The 20,239-nt window shown below is 34.7% G+C and overlaps 1 protein-coding gene and 1 long non-coding RNA gene across 5 annotated transcripts; both read right to left on the bottom strand.

Annotated features, from left to right (window-relative positions):
• Window positions 1-7,720: 7,720 nt before the first annotated feature.
• On the bottom strand, window positions 7,721-9,873 carry LOC137729949 (uncharacterized). 4 transcript variants are annotated; one of them, XR_015952504.1, is made up of 4 exons: window positions 9,462-9,793; window positions 9,004-9,322; window positions 8,350-8,864; window positions 7,721-8,277 (listed from the first exon to the last, which is right to left on the bottom strand). It is a non-coding gene; the product is annotated as an uncharacterized LOC137729949 (long non-coding RNA). The 4 variants fall into 4 exon arrangements; XR_015952502.1 differs by having other exon boundaries at window positions 7,721-8,864; window positions 9,462-9,792; XR_015952501.1 differs by having other exon boundaries at window positions 7,982-8,277; window positions 8,350-9,322; window positions 9,462-9,794.
• A 2,961-nt stretch (window positions 9,874-12,834) lies between these two features.
• Window positions 12,835-16,933, bottom strand: LOC137729945 ((3S,6E)-nerolidol synthase 1). The gene is made up of 7 exons (XM_068468997.2): window positions 16,779-16,933; window positions 15,780-16,035; window positions 15,225-15,585; window positions 14,925-15,143; window positions 13,995-14,133; window positions 13,652-13,906; window positions 12,835-13,549 (listed from the first exon to the last, which is right to left on the bottom strand). The coding sequence occupies exons 1-7, from the start codon at window positions 16,827-16,829 to the stop codon at window positions 13,241-13,243; spliced, it is 1,590 nt and encodes a 529-aa protein (XP_068325098.2). The 5' UTR covers window positions 16,830-16,933; the 3' UTR covers window positions 12,835-13,240.
• Between the last annotated feature and the right edge of the window lie 3,306 nt (window positions 16,934-20,239).

Genomic DNA, 20,239 nt, shown 5'->3' on the forward strand with positions numbered 1-20,239 from the left:
TAGATTCTCTTTATCAGGATTCGAAGGATCAATCAATCACTGTCGTTCATCGTACATCGTATGGTCAGAAATTATTTGAAATTTAAAATTTAAAATTAAATATAACTAGTATTTAACGAAAAATGATCACATAATAACGATCGTGATTGATGAATTCTTCGAATTCCCACAAAAAAGATTCGAAAATGATCATTTTCCGTCTTATAGTAAGTAGTCACTAGTCATTCGACGAAAATTTCGAAGTTGTACTCGTTTTTTTTTCGAAAGTCTTGCCGGTCGGGTTTCCCGCAGCATACCAAAAAACAAACGTGTGGGATCACAATAGGATTTGACGTGAGTCTCGTATGCATCGTGAAAATGTCTGAGGATCACGTACAGTCCCATCAATATTACGTGCCATTCCCAACTTTACTTAACAAAGTCCCAAAATTACGTTTGCTAGGCCATCCCTATTTCCTGTAATTATAATCATGAGGAATTAACAATTAATCTTTTTTATTATTACTGATAAATTGTTGAAAATCTTGTCAAAATTCTTTTTAAGGTTGTCCTTCACCTAACACTCAAAAATAATGTTCGAATAACTTTATTTTAAAATGGTATAAGTAGTAGTTTAATTAAATTAATCAATAAATTGAAAGAAAAAAATTTAAAACTAATAAATTATTGATGGACTATGCTTAGCTTTTTCAGTTAAAAATCCAGTGCAACATCAGTGCACAAAACATTTTGAAGTTGATGTTCACTTTGTGAGAGAACGTTTTGCAAGCAAGAAGCTCATGGTTCAGTTTGTATCTTCTTCCGAGCAGTTTACCGACATTCTTACCAAAGGACTGAGTTCGCCATTGTTCAATACTCACTGCAACAATCTCATGCTTGGACCACCATGAGCTTGCAGGGGGATGTTAGAATATATAGGATATGGAGGGTATGGATCATGACACATGTAATCAGCCAAATAGATAAGGCAATTAGGAGTGTGGCTGTTAGAATAATTAGTTAGGATTGTTGGTAAGTAATGGAGTTGGTTAAGGCAGTTAGCTAAGTACTCATCTGTATAGCAACTGTACCCTCTGTAACCCGAGACTAATCAAGAAAAATAAGAACGGCAATTCATTCTCTCTCTCTCTCTCTCTCTAAACCTTCTCTATTTCCTTCTTCTTCCTCATCTGCGATCTCTCTGTTTTGCTTTTTGCATATTACTTAACAAACAACACCTAATTATGACCAAACTATTGTTTATGACATTCTTTTTTTGTCATATGTCAATTGTCCTCTTATAAAAATAGTATTGAAAGCATTTTATATTTTGGCAAACAAAAAGATTCAACCAATTTTAGATGGTAAGTGAAGTGATTTTTGTATACCATTTTTTTCATACATTCTTTGTTTCAGTTTTTTAAAACATACAATGTCTCGTGTTTCATATGAGTCCACATTTGTGTGTGAGACATTACATTTTTTCTTTCTTTCATACTTTGTTTCAGTTTTTTAAAACATACAGTGTCTTGTGTTTCATATGAGTTTACATTTGTGTGTGAGACATTACATATTTTTTAGAAGATGTGTTACATGTATGATATAATTGATGTGTCGTGAATTCAAGGATAATTTTTTAATAGAAATATTAGGAAAATCCAATTTTAGTTTACCGCATTGTCCCACGTCTCTTCAATAAAAGTATGATCTCGTGGTGTACCCTAGCATAAATAATTTTTTTTTGGAACAAACGATATTGATTACACTAAAGAGAGGGGGGAGGATGGGCTTAGCCTCACAATGGACAAACGATAATGTGGTTCAAATTCGCCTTTGGCGAGAATCGAACCTAAAAACTCTCATTTACAAGTGAAGAGGAAAATCACTAGACTATTAATGGTCTCCTAGCATAAATTTTTAATCATTGATGTAATGCACATAAATTTGGTATCTCCAACGTTACTCGATCTCATTTTTTATCAACCTGTCGTAATACTAAATGACATATAACTTGTATAACCCATATGCAATTGTGACCGTGGATAGTACAAGTTTGGTTGATAATGTTGAACAATGTAAAAAGTCTCATTTCAAAGACTTGATAAAATTAAATACAACTTGCATTGAGGTTTTCTGTAATAAAAATTTATATTTATTAGATTGCATATGTAGTTAAGTGAAGACAATATCAGTAATAGTTCACTGTTATTAGATCGCACTTATATTATGACATATGGAGTAATCTTATACTTGTGTCACATGGTTAGTTATAAGTGGACATGATAGATATCATGTATAGTGTAACAAAAAATTAAATTTCAAGGAGTTAAAAGGCAAAATTTGACACTGAAGAAAAAAATATATTAAAATCAAATTTAAGGAGGCATAGAAACAATAGGAATGGTTTAATATCCTTAAAACTCAGTCAATACGGTTGCACCATCATTTATCATTTTTCTTTCTTCTTTGTTCCTTAACTTCATTTCTACTGAGAAAATGCTCCATTTTGTTGACTCTTTTTTTTTCCTTTTCTTTGTGTCCTCTCCCTTACGTTTTGTCTAGTTAAAAGAGATTATTAAAGATGGAAGATCATTAGCACTTTAGTTAGCAAGTTAGCTACGGTGGTTGTTCACTAGCGGATTCCCCTTGTGTTCATTAGCTGAAATGATAATATATGAGATGAATAATATATGAAAGCATATATACACTCAGTCATGGAGGAATACTGAAAGTCAAATTGTATATAGGAGATGATGAATTAAGTGAGCTAAACTACACATAAAAGCATGATCGTTGAACTACATTTGTAGTCTTACTCTCTTCCGCTAAAGCATTTCCTAACAGTTTACTTTAAAGTACTAAAGTTTGTGAGCAGCAGCAAATAAAATGTTTAATTCGTGACCTTCATGAAAAAGGAAACGAAAGGTGCGAAGAAATATCGTGATCAAATATATACCACAACTTTGTTGAGTACTACCAAACATAAATTTTGAACTTTGGCTATTTAGTACCGTTGGGAATGAGATATCATATTAATATGTCTGTGATCTTCAGATATTATCACGATGTATGAGTATGAGACTCACGTGGAACCCTAATTCTATGTGGCCACTTAGCCCCACTTCCCACAAAGGTGCGAAGAAATATAGTGATCAAATATATACCACAACTTTGTTAAGCACTACCAAACCTAAATTTTGACTTACACTACAAGAAAAATGGGCAAGGAACACAATAAATTTGTGTGCTTTTCTAAAATTTTATTGAACATTAAACTATCTCAAATATGCCATCTGAACAAAAAGCACATTAGTTAGTGCCCAAAAAGAAAAAATGATGTATTTGTGCCAATTAAAATTTGAGAACAATAGTTCACGTCAATATTTAAGGCAAAAATATGCTGTCAATAGTGCCCCAATCTTTGCGAACAAAATGCCATAGTGTGTCCTATGACCAAAAAGCATGCCCATAAAGAGCACATTAAACATTTTAGTTGCTGCATTATTGCTATTGACATAAGGGCACATATGTTAGTCTCCTTATTTTTTATTATATTTTCTTTCCCTTTTACGTGGGCACCATCAACTTTCACTTATCCTTTTTTTTTTTTTTTTTTTTCTCTCTTCCAATAAATTTTATGATGACCAAATTACCCCTACATTATTTGAAATATTATATTGGGCTGCTTTTGGATTTTTTTTGGTTAAGGGAAATTTTATCCTAACCTTTTGTCAAATGCATCACCCCAAAATCAGCATGCGTGACCCTAAATTTGGACTGTCGCCTTCTATTATATAGGTTGATGACTACGACCCCGGTAAGTGAAAGCTACATTGATATTCCATTCCATGCATCTTCGTTTTTCACATACATATGTAGTACTTGTAGATTTTTCATCACGATACAGCTCTATAAAGCATCTCCAAAAAATTAAACAAAATTCTAAGAGTGATTAGAGAAACCAAACTTTACAAGTTATATGTGAACTATTTAATAAAAATAAAGCTCATCAATACAAGTAGATCCTACCTGGTCTACACGTTGTCTATAAAATATAATATTCCAAACATTTTTTAAATTTTAGGCTAAATTTGTGCTTGGATGTATGTTGTATCCATTTGGCTAGCCATTTGTCGTATTCCAAAAATTAAATCCCTCCAACGAAATCTGGCCACAGGTGTAGGAGGTGGACCCGACCCACCATCGTGGGTCTAGTCGGACTAGAGGGCATAGCCCGGGTATGAGAAGGAAATCCATGAAATCATGGGTTTTGTTGCTTGCAAAATGGTGGGGAGAAAGGGAAATATGGGCCCTGTCGGTTTACGCCAGAGAGAGGGAAAGGGAAAAGGGCAAAAAAAAAAAAAAAAAATATATATATATATATATATATATATATATATGGGCACCGTTGCATTATGTTTTGTATTAATGTACTACAACAAACAAATAATTTATGTATCTACAATTCTCAATTCAATGAATCAAGTAATTAATGGTCCCTCATAAAAGAAAAAAAAAATGGATAATATTACATAAATTAAATTTACAAATCAAATGATGTATCATTAATAGGAAATAAGCAAATTAATTGACACTTAGCAATAATTCAATAATAAGCTTTTATATCATTTAATTTACAAAATTTAGTTTAAAATTTTGATATCGTTAGCATTAAAATACATATATATATATATATATAAATTTTCAGAAAAGTACTAAAAGTTGGGGTCATTGCATGATCGAGCCGGTTAATTGTACGTTGAGAGTTTGAATTTTCGTCATTATCAATTTGCGTTTTCATTGACAAATCACATCCTAACATGATAATGACTTTGGTATGGCCATTCAACAACTAAGATATTTTCGGATCGAATGAGGATCCTCTTTGGATCTTTTTTGGTAATAATTCTAGAGATCTTCCAATCACATATGTTCATCATACTTCATGCGATCAATTTTCTTTAGGTACTGTTTATATTTAATTTTAAATAAAAAAATTTACAATAATTTATTACTGCATGATGTACAATGAACGAATATAATTGAAAGATCGGTAGAATCCTCACAAGAGAATCCGAAACAAATGCTCATTCTTTCGGAATGGTGAAAAAACGAGGATACTTTATTTTTCTTGATCTTACCTTTTCTCTCTTCCGATCCGGATCTGGTTGCAATTTGCATGTCTTATACTTATGTTCTAGTTTTTTTCTTTTTTTTTCCTTCTTTATTCAACTGATCGATAATTATAACCATCATTATGATTACTTAACACTGTTACAATGTCCACCTTCTTATTTCTCCCCCCTCTCTATATTTACACCCCCAATTAAAAGTAAAAAGAGAGCAAACTTATTTCCACACTTACCATTATTCCTAAAATAGCCTCAACAATCCAATATTGTTTTTTCCTTGAATCCACCCAGTAATCCCTTCGTTAAACTCAATATTATGTTCATCGCTTCTCAATTTCGCAACCTTTTAAATCTATAAACTAAACCTTCAAGCATCTAATTAAAACAAACAAACAAAACCAGATACAATTAATCTTTTGCTCTTTGAAGACCAACTTTAGTAAGCTTTTTTATGGTTTATTAAACTCTTATCTAATTTTGTCGACCAAATCACAAAACCCATCTAAAGAGTACCTAAATTGGTATCCGTGCTATTGCCGACAAACCCTAAGTTTTAATTTGTTACACGTTTCTCACTATTTGCATTTATATCATGAATCGCTTCTTAAATTCAAGAATTGTATAATATCTTTGCGCAATCGATTTTCTCTTCAATATTAACTGTGATGTGAGTTGCAAACACCTAAATGAAGCAGCAACTTAAATCTTGGATCTTTTGCTTGATTTTGAGTTGGGTTGTGAGCAGTGGCGGATCCAGGATTTGAAACTCGAGGGGTCCCAATTATAAAGGTCAAAAAATTTATAGATAAAAATAACATTGAAAATTTAAATATAATACATTTCATTCAAAAATCATATGCAAAACAATATTACAAATTATAAAATCATAATTCAAGCGTCCATTACAAGGTTTCATGAGTTACTAGGGAGTACCTAAGTTATTGATTATCTAATATGAACCACTAAATTTAAAACACCGGTCAAATAAAACTCACCCCAAACTCCCACTATCTTTCTAACCAAACACACCATTTTTCTTTTTTACTATTTTCCAAACATCCACATTCTTTCTCACTAAGAACAAAGCTGCCATACCTCCACCAACAGCCTCCCTCCCCATTCTTCCGAAGCCATGGCAGCTCCACCCCCAAATTTCACCAACCCATGACAGATCATATCCATCTTACTAACCTTATGAAAGAAATTTCACCCATAAGAAAAATTACTAAGATGGTTGAAATTATTTGGGGAAATTTGGGCTTATGTACTGCCCCTGCCAGACGGCAGAGAAAGGTTGGAGGAGAAGTGGGTGGCACCGATGGATGAGACCGTGGCAAAAGCAAGGAGGAGAGAGGCAGGAAGGGTCCCCATTTTCTTTCTTCTTTGTGCGTGGTGATCTTCTCCGAGAAAAAGACAGCCACTGCAACCTACAACCTACATAGACCTCATGCTCGAGTACGAGGGGTCCCTGAAAAATTTATAACAGCGATTTAAAATCGCCGACAGGTCCTGGGACCTCCCAAGTCCCTATGTGAATCCGCCCTTGGTTGTGAGGACCGGTGGTGCATCAAAAAGAGAGAGACGTGGAGAAACTCTTTCTTTATATTTTATTATGTCTCCTTCTATGAAATTTTGCGATAAGGTAAACTTGTTATTAAAAATTTCATTAAAACGTGTGTGGAATAATAGACAATGAGTGATGGGACTGAGATCCTCACAAGATGTCTTTTCTGCGGGTTTGACGGACCCTTAAATCCTGGTTGTTCATGCAAATCAAACAGCCATAAATAAATCACGAAAACGACGCAGGAAGAATCTAGAAAGGGGCGAGGCTATTAACTACATTAAGAAAGAATCAAAGAGCAATAAGGATTGTAGGAAAATGAAGAACTTGAGAGAGAAATAATTAAGAGAGAGAGTAAACTATATGAAGTGTATTTCAGACATGATGAAATGGATCATCACAATTACAAAGCTTTTAACATACATATATCTAGCTTAAAGTTTCATTCTTACACTTCTAACCGACTAACTAATCTTTTTAACAATTTAATAGTTTTAGTATGACATGACAACCTCATTAACTAACTAATGTTGAGCTGTCATTTATTAATACTCAACAGAGGCAAACTTGTTTCGTGTAAAATAAAATAAAAAGTTTATTTCTGATCATTTGATCTGTGTGAACAGCCAAGATTCAAGGATTCGTCGGATTCGCATGATTAAAGAGACATGGAGATGATCTGAGTCTGGGGCAGGCATAATTATGATTATTTTATTTATAAAAAAAAATTCAGTTAATTTGACCACCTTTGACCTTTCCAAGTCATCCCCTAGCCGTAAAATGGTTGCCGCCAAAATATTTCGCCTAAGGTAGTGTTGCACATGTTGAATATTTGTTGGATCGAAAATAATACCTCTACAATTTCATACAATTTTTTTTGTTGAACGAACGATATTATCTATTCTAAAGGGAAGGAAATAGACTTAACCTCACAATGAACTATCAAAAATGTGGTTCAAATTTGCATTTGACGAGAATTGAACCTAAAACCTCTAACTTACAAGTGAAGAAAAATACCACTAGACTGTAGTAATAAGTAGCTAAATTTAAAATAAAATAAAAACTTCAATTGTAGCTAATGTGTCATAAAAGTAGTTTTACAATCGCTTTAGTCTAAAGTAAGTAAGGTTTTCAATTGCACTGTACAAATGAACAGTGACTTGACGTGGATTTTGAGTTATTTACAAAATTGCCACCGGCTCTTCGGTTTCATATTGGAAATTTGGATTATTTACGAAATTGCCACCCCTTCAACCATGCACGTGTCGACCATTGTGGAAAGGGTGGGGATGGAAACGCACTTTTGCTTCCTGAAACCCGAAGCTCCGATTGCATCCTCTCTGCAATTCCTCTCCCACAGGCCTGAACCTCAACTATGGAGGGAAGCTCGCTTCTCTGTCTCAGCTGGTTCTCTTCTTCACCCCATTTAAAACCTCATCTCTCTTTCCCCTCTTCTTCTTCCTTGCTATTCAGATGATCCCACCTTCTGGGTTTAATCCCCATTTCTCTCTCATCCCTAACGTGTGCATGTCAGATCTCCGTCCCAAATCCTGGCCCAATAACACTTCAGAGGTAAAGTTCAACCTTCGTCCCGTTTAGTTCCTGTCCAGAATGCAGATTAGATAAAGATGAATCAGAAATGTCTCATGTATGTATGTTCTCTACGTAAGTTACCAGGATTAACGACGATGATATCGAAGAGCGGCTCAAATCACAAGTTCAAAGGCTGAAAATTGTGCGGATACCACGTGATTCTCAGATCCAAAAGGTAAGGTAAAAATCTGACACCTCCGAAAATGATTTGACAAGTAAAATCTTATATATTAAGTTGTCTTCTCCCCAATTTTAAATATTTGGAATGACCCAAGAAGGGTTAGGATTTCTCTAAGCTTCCTATGTAATAGTGTCCTGGATGCGTATGTTTGATACATGATGTAAAGAACATGTTCTGGTCTGGAAACAAAATTTATTGTTGATATATACTTACAAACATTATAATGAAGAATGTGAATTATCAAGCGATAAAATCACAGAGAGTTCAAGGAGGAGGCGAAGGGTCCATCCAATCCTCGCGAAACTTCGATCCAACTACTAGAATTTTACTGTACAACCAACAACGGTCTCAACTCCTGCCATGGAACGAACTTCAACCGCTCCAATCATTCTGTACTCTGCCTTTGGCGTTAATCCTGATCCACAAAATCGCATTAGTTTGATGCACCGAAGAAAAGGGCTAGTATCCAAATCAATGTAACATCACAACCTATTTTTATGACTAATTCAAATTTTGACATCATAAGTAAGCACATTAACCATAAACAATTCCACCTCAATACAACCAGATCAGTGAGCGAGTGGCAATGACGAAGGTGTACGGAACAGGGCCATACGATTTCAAGCGCCACCATGTCGCCGAGTACCCGGTCAAGGCCAAGCCCGGTTCGGCGCTTCCTAGCTCGATAGCGCTGTCGGAGATTTAGCGGGACCGGCTCACGATGATTGCCGCCGATAATTGGTCCAAAACTCTAGAGCTTCGAAGCCCAAAAAGCCCAGAACAGCAGCTTGTCATTTTAGCATGAGCAAAATAAATATTTTTCACCACCCCGTCGATTCAAAATCCCTAATTCAGAGACCCTATTCAAAATCCCTAATTCAAAAAGCCCTAATTCAGAAACTCTAATTTCAGAAATTCCTAATTCAGATACCTAAATTCAAAATCCCTAATCGAATTTGGAATCAAACAATCTGTATGAACTTTGGTTGAGTTTATTGCAGGAATTTCTTACCTTGTGTAGTGAGGAGGAGTGCGGACTGAGACCGAGAGCTCAATTCAGGGGCCGGATTCATGTGGCATGGGCAGTGGGTGAAGTAGCGATTCAGGTGATGGATTCACGAGTGAGGAATGAGGATTGGTGTGGGTAGATTCGGGATTCAGGCGACGAATTTGGCTGATGTCACTTATGTGGGAGGAGAGAAAAATCGGCAAGGAGGGTGGTGAGGTTCAGGTACCGAGTTGAAGCTTGAGTATGAGGTGAGAGAGAGTGAGGGTGTAGACAATTCCACCACTACTGATTAACCCGGCTGACTAATCTCACGGCACAAAGCTAGCCTTTATACTTTATGATGAAATGTTTTGTTTTGATATATGATGAGTCTATCATTTAGATTTGTTACTGAATTGAGTTAAGTGGATTTACATACGCATAAAAAATTATTGTGGACATAAAAAGTCGAGACATAGACTTCTGAGTAGGTTTTATTTATATTCAACGGTTGAGATTAAATCTCAACCGAATCCGACGGTTGTTACGATTCCAAATATATATTTAAAAATTAAATAATATATATTTTTTTTATTTCGGTTTGGTTCAGGATTACCAAACGAACGAAAACTTGAGACCGATTCCCGTACCAAAATTTTGGTATCGGTTCGGTATTGGACACCGAAATTTTCGGGATTTTTGGTTTTGTATTTTTTTCAATTCGGTTTTGAGAATTTTTCAGTTTGGTTTGGGATATTCGATTTTTTTTCCACCCCTAGAAATATGAATAAAAGAGGATGTTGAAAATATCTTTTACGGTTTGATAACTTTGTATTTTATATGGATGTGAAAATATATGTGGAATAATACTATTAAATGAATATAAAACTATTTTTGACAAAAAAAAAAAAAAAAAAAAAAAAAGGAGCAAAACTGAATCCTAAGTTAAAAAACAAAACAATATGACTTTGGTGTCAAAATTTTTACAATTGACACCAATGAATGGTGTTGAAAAGGTTTAAGGCACCAAATTCAAACAATAGTGACACATACATATACAAAGCCACTGATAGAGAATGGTGTCCTCAAATCAGTGCCCTATAGCACATTTTCTAATAGTGTTGACTTACAGTTTCTGTTTAGATGCTCAGAGAGATAGGAAATTGCAATTTACTTTTGGATATGCATTATAAGAAACTATAGTTTACAATTGGATTTAATTCTTCGTTGATGGTATGTTGTGATGGGGTTTAGTAATTTTCAGTATTCTTCAATTCTTTTTAATCTGCAAAATCAAATTACCCGTGGAATTTATGATATACAATCAGTTTCTTTTCAGTTGGGTTGAAATGATATTGATTGTGCTGTTATAGAGCTCATTTTTATAGTTAGGTTGAAAATCATATTAATAGATTCTTTATTTGGTTGGTCCGATCTGTAACAGATTGGATTGTTTTGTTTGATGTTTGAATCAAAATTTGATCTTTTTTTGTGTGAAATTATAATGGAATCGTAAATTTGTCAGGTATATCTTAGAATATTGGTTGCATATTCACCTTCCCATAACTATTATATTGTCTTTTGACTGGATGGATTTTTATAATTTCCAAGATCTACGGTTGCAATGCTTTTGATGCATGCAATAAAGAGGAAGCTAATACTTTTATGGAGCTTCTTTGGCATGGTAAGTTGAAGTTGCAAATCATTTTTTTTTTTTTTCATTGATGGAATTAATTATCTTGCTATCTTGGCAATTAACAGTGTCTGACAATTGGTGAAGTGTATGAATAAATGTGTGGAATTTTGAATTATACAAATGAAAGTGAATTTTAACAACTCTAACTTAGATTTCTTATTAATTTGATAGGTGTTTCTTTCATTTGTGGTCGACTATTTTACTTTTTTGGTATATACGTACAACTATTGATCGAAAGCCACAAAAATTACCTAACGGACGAGAAACTGTTTGTGTTAGAAGAACAGAATATGATGCAAAGATCAAATTTTGGGCACTTAAATATATGTTTTTTTTTTTTTTCCAATTACAATTACTCGCATGAAAATTCAATTGGATTTGTTCTAGTCTCCAATAATTTTTCTTTGTTTGGTTACCGTTTAATTTATGTGGCGGGAGTTTAGTTTTTACTTTTCTGCCTATGTATGTATGATTTGAAATGGACAGTTCAATTTGCTATATATAAATTTGTAGTCGAAGAGTTCGAAGGAGAGGTGAATTAGAAACAGTGGGGGGTGAGGGATGGAGTTGAGAAGTTGAGAGTTCATTGAGACTAACTATCAATTTGATATGTTTAAAGTGTAACTTTTCTTTATGATGTCCCTGGTATTGCGAGATCATTGAGACTAACTATCAATTTGATATGTTTAAAGTGTAACTTTTCTTTAAATTCTTTTCCTTTTGTATTTTCATTGGATTTGTTCCATTTTTCTGCTTAAGAAGGTTTGCATCGCAATACTTACTTTAAATATGTTAACTTGTCCCTTTTTTTATAGAATTTTGTGCAATGTGAATGTAGGTTATTCTCAATCTTTAGGTAGTAATTATTTGACGACTTCTCCAAACTTGGCTACTTAAACTTTGAAATACAGAGTTGAGGGGAGCCAGATGAGCTAGAATTGGGTTTGTATTTTTCTAAATTATTCGTTTAGTCACCAATAAAAGATATGGTTGCCCAATCCAATTTTGTATTTTCAACGTCTTAATCATTTTCTTTTGATAGCACTACGTTTTGATTTGTAAACAAACTATATACTTTTTTCTTTATCTCGGGTCAGTAAAGTGTAAAGTTTAATGATTGAATTTGTAAGACTGTTAGCAATTTTTTCAAAAACTTGATATTCCTGCAAGATGCTCAAATATTATGTCTTCTACTTTTCTGCTTTGCCTTTTTTGTGTGTTTTCCCCATGTTGTAGGCTGATCACCTGAAACTATGAGTATAATACGGATGGCACAATACGATCTACAAATGAATGCTTTCTTGTAGCATGCATGTCCATATATAGCAAGCAAAGTTTCACTTCGTTGGTTCTTACTGTCTTACATTGTGTGGAAATTATTCATGCATGTCGCGACTAATACATTCAATCCCTTTCTTATGGCATGCTTATCCATGCATAGCAAGCAAAGCATCACTTCATTGGTTCTTAGGTATTGTATTGTCATTTTAGTTACGTTGTGTAAAAACTATCCATGCATGTTCCGACTAATACATTCAATCGCCGCAGCAAAAGTGTGGGCAGATTTTCTAGTGATTTTTAAAGTTGTTCACATCACTAATTAAAAACTGCGAGTGTAAACTTACTTTTTTTCCCTTCGAAAAAAGTGGACTGTCTTTCTATGAAATCTTATTTGCACGATTTTATGATATAAAAAAAGTATTAGAATCATAAACTTATATTCTTTATAGATAAAACTAATTTTAGGGTTTCGATATATTTCTGTATATATTCTTCTCTCATAGGAGGCCAAGACACACACACACACATACTCAATCCTTGTACTACAAGGAATATTAAAGACATAAAAGGAGAGTTATACCCAAACTAGGAAACACAATTACATTCCTATTGTATTATTGTTGACTCACGCCAACATTTATTTCATCCCAGGACAGCCAAAGAAGGCAAAACACACTATCTCCCAAAACTAACAAGGAGAGCAAGAACCAAGCCCCTCCTGAATCCAAACTATAATTTGAGCATGGCGATTAAACAAACTTTGCATATGGTCTCTGGCGGCCCTTTGCCTTCTCAAGATTGATCAATCTATGCTTGGCTGCGCTGGTTACTTAATTAAGTCTTGCGCAAGAAAACTATCAGAAAGCAGCGACTTCATATTCTCCTCAAGGCTTGGAAGGCTATGTTGAGAATTATAATCATACATCAATGGGACCATTCTAGCAACATTAAGAGCAAGTTTTGTAAAAGATGCTGAAAATGGATTTGATGCAGAGAAACATTCTTGGTTGAGGAACTTCCATTCTTCTGAAATCCTATGGACAACGAATGCTCGTGCATCTTTGTCTGAACAACCTTGATTTTCTTTCACGTAACACTCTATGTATGAACCATCATTTCCATCTTGGTCCTCATCCTGCAATTAATCCAGAAAATATCCTTACAAGACTATATCTTTTATAAACAAGTGCTAAATGTAACTCAAACTAAGTAACCATATCAAAATACAAGTACGAACCTTGGCACTTCCGAAGTCATCCCATAGCCGAAGAATTGTTGCGGTTGAAGATATAATGCTAGATATGTTGATGTTGTCCAGAATACGTACAGTTTCCTTGCTTATACCTTGACCCAGTAAGAAGAATGCATGTGTTAGAACCACAGGCACCCCTGAACTGATGAACCCGTTGTTCAAGTACTCTTCACTGTTTGGCAAGTGCCCGCAACTAAACCATCGCGCTTCTAGGAGGAACGCTTTGCATAATGTTGCCCACTGCATGCATGCAGTACTATAATATTAGCAATAATTCTAAATCTGAACTGCAATGGTTAAGTCGTTGAATCGAAGTTAACTTATATACCGATTTTTTAAGGGACTCTATAGGGTTCCATCCATGCCTTTTGTGCACAATGTAGCTGGTTTCAATGGTAATGTCATAAAGAGCCTTAAAACACATCTTCATGTAATTCGGTAGTTCACCAGTTGCATCAATATCCCATCTGCAAATAATTAATTAAATGCGTTAATATCAGCGCAAGTGACTATGAATTTAGACCGCTGATAGTCATGCATGATTCAAATTCACAATTTAGCAACATAATCACATTTTATTTGCACAATAGTGTAACATGTAGGACATAAAAATGTTGGAATCCCACGTCGTGGCAAAGTCAACAAGGGTGGCTTTAAATATGATTAGCCTACTCTAACTAATACCAGGGCCTTTTGTGGTAAAACCCCACACCTGACGGATTGAGTAGGTGGTAAAGTTAGGGACATTATCGGTGTCGTTAGACTGGGGTCCTCCGGGCCCGTCGATCTAAAAACATCCTAACATGATATCAGAGCCTATGGTTACAGGCCCGTGCAAGCCAAAAGCTTGTCACCAGGAAGTGTGGGCTTGGAAACAAGCTTGGACTCTTAACATAGAGCCGGCCTTTGAGTTCTTAAGAGGCACTTCCTGAAAAGATTGAAAACAAGTCTGGACTCCATTGGAGCCAACCTTTAAGTTTCAATTGCCGATGTGTGGATCTTCACGTGTGAACCACTAAATGGGGTAGCATGTGAGGGGGAGTGTTGAAATCTCACGTCGGTGGGGGAAATCAACAAGAGTGGCTTTAAATATGATTACCATACTCTAACTAATACCGAGACCTTTTGTGGTAAAATCTCACACCTGACAGATTGGGCAGGTGGTAAAGTTGTAAACAGTATTGATGTCGTTAGAATGGGGCTTCCCAGGCCCATCAATCTAAAAAAGTTTCAACAAAAAACACACAAGTACACGTACCTCTCAACTGCAGCTGTGAAGAGAATGAGTTCATCGAGGGTGCCTTGAACATCAAAAATATCGTCAATTATGTAGACAAGAGAGATCGATTTTGTGAGTTCAACCCTTTCCTCTGATAAGTTTGGATCTGCAAGGCATGCCATCGGCCATGTATACCATTTAATTGGCTGGTCTCTCACGAACTTCAACTCCTTAGTCAAGCCTAGTTCTTTCCACCACCTAATTATTACGATGAAAAATATTTTCATTAATTAAAAAGGAGTACTAACTTATAATCAGTGTCTTTTGATCTGAACTCACTTGGATACTTGTTGAACTTCATTTCGGATTAGAGATTCAACCATGTTGAACTCTAGTTTTGCTAGCTCCCGCAAAACATTGACCCATTTCTCCTTTCCTTCGAAATTATTTAAGAAGTTCTTAGCCATGAATCTTGTCAAGCTCTTGTGATAAGGATGCTCTAATGAGTACGCGACCGCTGAAGCTTGATGATCATCGAGATTGTTTTTCATCCAATCTGTGAGAAGCTGGTGGATTCGCCTTCCAGCTTCATCAAGTGTCTCTTCTCCTGGGAAGCTCAAATGAGATGCTTCATATAATCCCACTAGTCCGCTTATGTCGACTTTGAATTCCTCGTTGTTCTTGAACTTGTTAAATGCATCTGTTAATCACAAGGAAAATTAATTACTTTCTAGTAATGGTGACATTAACTTTCAAAGTAATGTTAGACAAATCAAAATTTTAAACCAAATTTCACATTTGCATCAACAAACAAACAAATAAATGTTCACTTGGTCGTTTTAATAAAATAACATTTTGCAGTAAAGTTGGGACAAAAAGAGAATTGAGACCAACCTGTGGTTACATGATAACCTTGCTGTCTCAGTAGTCGAAAACGAAGTGAAACCACACCAAGTTCATCACTGCCTTCATCGCCATAAGCTCTCGTACATTGCTTTTTTAAAATTGCTTCAATCTCCTTTTGGAAATGATAGTCAACGCCGAGGCGTTGCATGGCGTCAACCGCAATCAATTGTTCATCTTCTCCGATATTTGCGAGTGCATCCTTCATTTCCTTCAATTTCTTTGCATAGCGAACCTGAAGGTCGCCCTAAAAGGGGAAACATTGAACTTAGCATGACAAGCAGACACCAGACTGAAATTACATAGTAAAAAAAAAAAAAAAAATGATGAATTGTTAATTTAGTCTTTGAATTATCACCTGAGTGAAAATTAGTCCCTATACTATTTTTTAAGAAAAATAAGTCCATGAATTATAAAAATCTGTCAATTACATCCTTAATTACATCCTTAATATTAGATACAAAGCTACTATATTCAATTTTCCGTAAATTTAAGTCACGTTACTTGTATGTGATACACATTGGACGGTAGATTGATAATTTTTCATAAAGAAATAGTTTATGGAGTTAACCTTAGAGGGTAAATTAGACATTACATTTGCAACCTATATGAAATGTAAAGGGCTTATAGGCGAGAAAATGACAGAATTACATTCTAAAGTGTTAAGTGACTTAAGTTGACAAAAAATTGAATAAAATAGCTTTGAATATAATAGTATGGATGAAATTAGCCATTTTTAATCAATATATGGACTTATTTTACTGGAAGAAAATAATAATTCAGGGAACTAATTTTCTTTGATGTAATAGTTCAGGAACTAAATCAGCGCTTCACCATAAAAGAAAAAGAGAGAGAAGATAGTGTGTGGAGAAATTAAGTAACCAAGTAGGGATAGTTTTGGTACATGTGTAGTGGACTGTGGAGCAATTTGGGCACTTAACATATGTGTATATAAAATATATATGTTGGGTTATTATTTTTGGAACTTACAATAACTTGTCCCTTGGAGGAAGCAGAGTGAGCTTGAAGAAAGTGTGCCATTTTCTACAAGAAAGAAATTCAGAAATTCCAGTTCTGGATGAGAGAGTATACTTGTTGGGAGTGAGGTGAGGTGATCAGCTCATGGTGATTCCTAGTGAATTTATAGGGCAATATGTCTTGGCATTCAATGCAATGGCGTAAGCATGTGGAACGTGTTTAACAGAGCTTTAGTGGTGGGATCAATATGCACAATGATTCAGTTGAGTACTTGAGCTCGACTGATGGATATTTTTGTCTTAGCAGTACACAACGTTTTGTGGACATTTTTGTCTTAGCAGTACACGACGTTTTGCACACTTTATTGTTGGAGAAAGAAGATAGTTGAATTCGTCTCAGCATATTTTAGACCGTTGATTTACTTTTTGGGAATTTTTTTTTATAAGGAACTGTTATTAACAATTCAAAATTTTATTCTACACTTCTTACAAGTGAATTTTTCTTTTTAATTATAAAAAATTTAGAGTGCAAAATAAGATTTTTGGAGTGCCAATAACAATTTTCTTTTCTATAGGGAAATGTTACACTCCAAAAATCTCATTCTACACACTCCTTACAAGTGTATTTTTCTTTCCAAATATAGAAAGTTTGAAGTGTAGAATAAGATTTTTGATTTGCCAATAACAATTTTCTTTCTATATGCTAAAACTTGGTTCAAAAAACATTGTTCACCAACCTTAAAATGACAAAATGGCCCTCCACCAGCTCTCTCCATTCCCCGTTCTTTTTCCTCCTTAGCATAGTGGAATGACACCTTTGTCCACACTGCCCACGTGTCGATCATCATCCAATGCTCTGCTTCGACTACATCTTCTTGACTCTTCCTTCCATTTTCACTTCTTCGTGTCTATTTTTAGACATTTGCTGTAGCATTTGGCCACCAACCTAAGTTATATGCTTAACTATTGTAGCTCCCATTTTTAACCGTACTTGGGAGGGGGCTCATCAGATTTTGGTGGGCAACAATGCATCTAACCTCCCTGACCGTCCCTGAAATTTCATTTCAATCTCACTTTTGTCTTTTGAAACTTAAATTCCGCTTACTCCTTTTCAAAAGAGTAGCAAAAAATAAGCCTAGAAATGTTAAGGCTTCACTAAACTCTTCTCCTTCTAGCATTGCCACATAAAACCAAAACCTATCCACACCAACAATCCTTAGATATACACATAAGCACATGAAATTAACTGCAATTTTACATATTTCAGCTATTTAAAGCTGTTGGGACTTTATTTCAGAAAAAAATGGCCACTGGATGAAGATTGAAGAAGCCTTCTCTTCTTTTTTTTATTTTTTTTTTATTTTTTATTTCAATATATGTGGCACCATTTGGTTGGATGTGTTGATCTTATACTTCTATCATGTCTATGATAATTGCGTTTCACTCATATCACATAAGTAAACTTAACAAATATGTAACAGACATGATAAAAATTAAGCAAAAATGGAACGAAAATTTAGTTCCAAGGTATTAAATAGAAAAATTTGAATTCAATGGAAAATAAGATTAAATCAAATTTGAGGAGGCATAGGAAAAATAAAAATGTTGTTGTTTCATTTAAAACTCAGTCAATAGTCAATACAGTTACATGAGCATTGGACAAACATAGTGGGATTGGAGTTGGGCAATCCATGTCCATTAAATAAATGATGAATGGGGACCATTACCCAAAAAGTCCATTTATACATTTAATGGAGACCCGTAGTCCTTCCTACACAACCCATTCCCACCGAGATAAGATGAGCGAGACAGACAACAAATGCTACTCAAAAGTATGACTTTTTATGGAGTCTTTGTTGCTTTACATTTTAACGTCAATTTTCGTGTTATCATTATAAAACGTTATCCCAACATTATAAAACATTTGTCTCACTTTTAAGACCAAATCCAACCCTGGGCTAAATACTATTTTGTAAGTTTTATTCCCCTTTCAAACCCAACTCAACCCATGCTAAATGTATGGGCTAAAAGCTAAAAACCAAATTCCTCCTAGGATTTAGCCTAAAAAATGGTGTGGGCACCACCAGCGAGACCCCACCTACATGGGCATATCTCTAAGGATTTATTGAATCTAACGGCTGAGATCGAATATAATAAAATATAATGGTAAAAAAAAGATCTAACGACCCAAATTTAAATCCAATGACTAAAATAATTAAAAAAAAAATTATTTAACTCAAAATTCACCCAAATTTAGTAATTTTTCACTATTTATCAGAATTTAAATAATTTTAGGTTAAAATGTTCATAAAATTAAATTATGATAGTGTACATAATTTTTTTTAATTACTTTATAAGAAAAAATTAGCCTAAATTTATTCTTTAATAATCTCAAGCTAAAAAATTTAAGTCAGAAGGGTTGAAGCAAAAAAGTTTTTTCTGGGCTAAAAATTTTAGATTTTAGCCCTAGGATTAAAAATGGTCTAAGGAAGTCCCTTAACATTTCTCTAGAATAGAACACCCAGGAATATAAGCCAAGGGACAAAATGACCATCCGTAGTCAATTGTCATTCTCTTTCTTTCTTCTTATAGTTCCCTAATATTCTACTGAGAAAAAAAGTTTTAATGCTCCATTTTGATGACTCTTCTTTTCTTCCCTTTGTTTATATGTATTCTCCCTTACGTTTTGTCTAGTTAAAAGAGATTATTAAAGACGGAAGATCATTAGCACTTTAGTTAGCAAGTTAGCTAGGGTGGTTGTTCATTAGTGGATTCCCTTTTTTTTTTTTTTTTTTTTTAGCTGAAAGCATATATACACTCAGTCATGGTAGTAATACTGAAAATCGAATTGGATAGAAGATGATGAATTAGGCGAACTGAACTACACATAAAAGCATAATCATTGAACTACATTTGTAATCTTACTCTCTTCCGCTAAAGCGAGTAGAACAAAATTTCTTAGCAATTTACTTTAAACTACTCAAGTTTCATGAGTAGCAACAAATGAACTGTTTAATTTGTATCTTGTGATTGGCGTGACCTTGTTGACCCTAAAAATTACAAAGCTTATGTGGCGCATGGGCCGAGTAACTACTAAGCTAACTACGTCATTTGATTGATGCGGGGCGTGCCAACTCGTCGGCTGAGCTCGGCCAAGGAGTAAAATTTGTTGATGTTGCGTTGAGCACGTTGCTGACTTCTTGATCATGCGACTGCGGCCAAGGAAGGAACACGTCTCAGCCTTCGAGTTCTCGAGCTTGAAGACAAGTTTGCTAGTTATGCGAAGTTCACGAATCGTCGGTGCCCAGTTCGATCACAGTGATTATATTTATAAGAGTATAAGCACGTCGAACCAGCTCTAAATTATACGGACACAGGTACTCAAAAGATATGTATGTTTTGATGGTAAATGTAGTTTGGTCGTCAGAATGCCGAACTCTGAAACTCACTTGTGAATATCCAATCATAAAATCA

The sequence above is a fragment of the Pyrus communis genome, chromosome 10 (assembly GCF_041283825.1).
Source record: "Pyrus communis isolate YQ-2024b chromosome 10, ASM4128382v1, whole genome shotgun sequence".
Lineage (NCBI taxonomy): Eukaryota > Viridiplantae > Streptophyta > Magnoliopsida > Rosales > Rosaceae > Pyrus > Pyrus communis.